The sequence below is a fragment of the Capsella rubella genome, unplaced genomic scaffold (assembly GCF_000375325.1).
Source record: "Capsella rubella cultivar Monte Gargano unplaced genomic scaffold, Caprub1_0 scaffold_5, whole genome shotgun sequence".
Lineage (NCBI taxonomy): Eukaryota > Viridiplantae > Streptophyta > Magnoliopsida > Brassicales > Brassicaceae > Capsella > Capsella rubella.
The window spans coordinates 5,615,906-5,616,444 of record NW_006238919.1 but is presented as its reverse complement, the minus strand read 5'-3'; the positions used below and the strand labels follow the sequence as shown (position 1 = coordinate 5,616,444).

The window sequence follows — 539 nt, the reverse complement described above, 5'->3', positions numbered from 1 at the left end:
TCAAGCTAAGCTGTGGCGAAGGTGATTGCTTGTTTTATTATTCCTTCTTCTTCTTATTCATTGTGGTTCTTTGTCTCATATAGTCATATTGTTGTTGTTTGGTTCAGGAGGATGTGGTGCTTGTGTTGTACTTCTTTCCAAGTACGATTCTGTTCTACAAAAAGTCGAAGATTTCACTGTCAGCTCTTGTCTTACCCTTCTCTGCAGCATAAATCATTGCAGCATTACGACTTCAGAAGGACTTGGGAACAGCAGAGACGGTTTCCACCCGGTTCACAAGCGAATATCCGGTTTCCACGCTTCTCAGTGTGGTTTCTGCACACCAGGAATGTGTGTTTCTCTCTTCTCTGCACTCCTAGACGCTGACAAGTCTCAATCTTCCGAGCTTACGGTTGTCGAAGCAGAGAAGGCTGTCTCGGGAAACTTATGTCGGTGCACTGGCTACCGTCCTATTGTTGATGCTTGCAAGAGCTTTGCTTCGGATGTTGACATTGAGGATCTTGGACTCAACTCTTTCTGTAAGAAAGGGGATAAGGATT

At 44.5% G+C, this 539-nt stretch overlaps 1 protein-coding gene across 1 annotated transcript in view; it reads left to right on the top strand.

Annotated features, from left to right (window-relative positions):
- Positions 1-539, top strand: part of LOC17885398 (indole-3-acetaldehyde oxidase) — a 5,122-nt gene that overhangs the window by 425 nt on the left and 4,158 nt on the right. The window contains exons 2-3 of the mRNA XM_006293264.2: positions 1-21; positions 108-539. The exon at positions 1-21 is cut by the window's left edge and continues 195 nt beyond it; the exon at positions 108-539 is cut by the window's right edge and continues 1,469 nt beyond it. Of these exons, the coding sequence (XP_006293326.2) occupies positions 1-21; positions 108-539 (453 nt within the window). The remainder of the gene's footprint in view (positions 22-107) is intronic.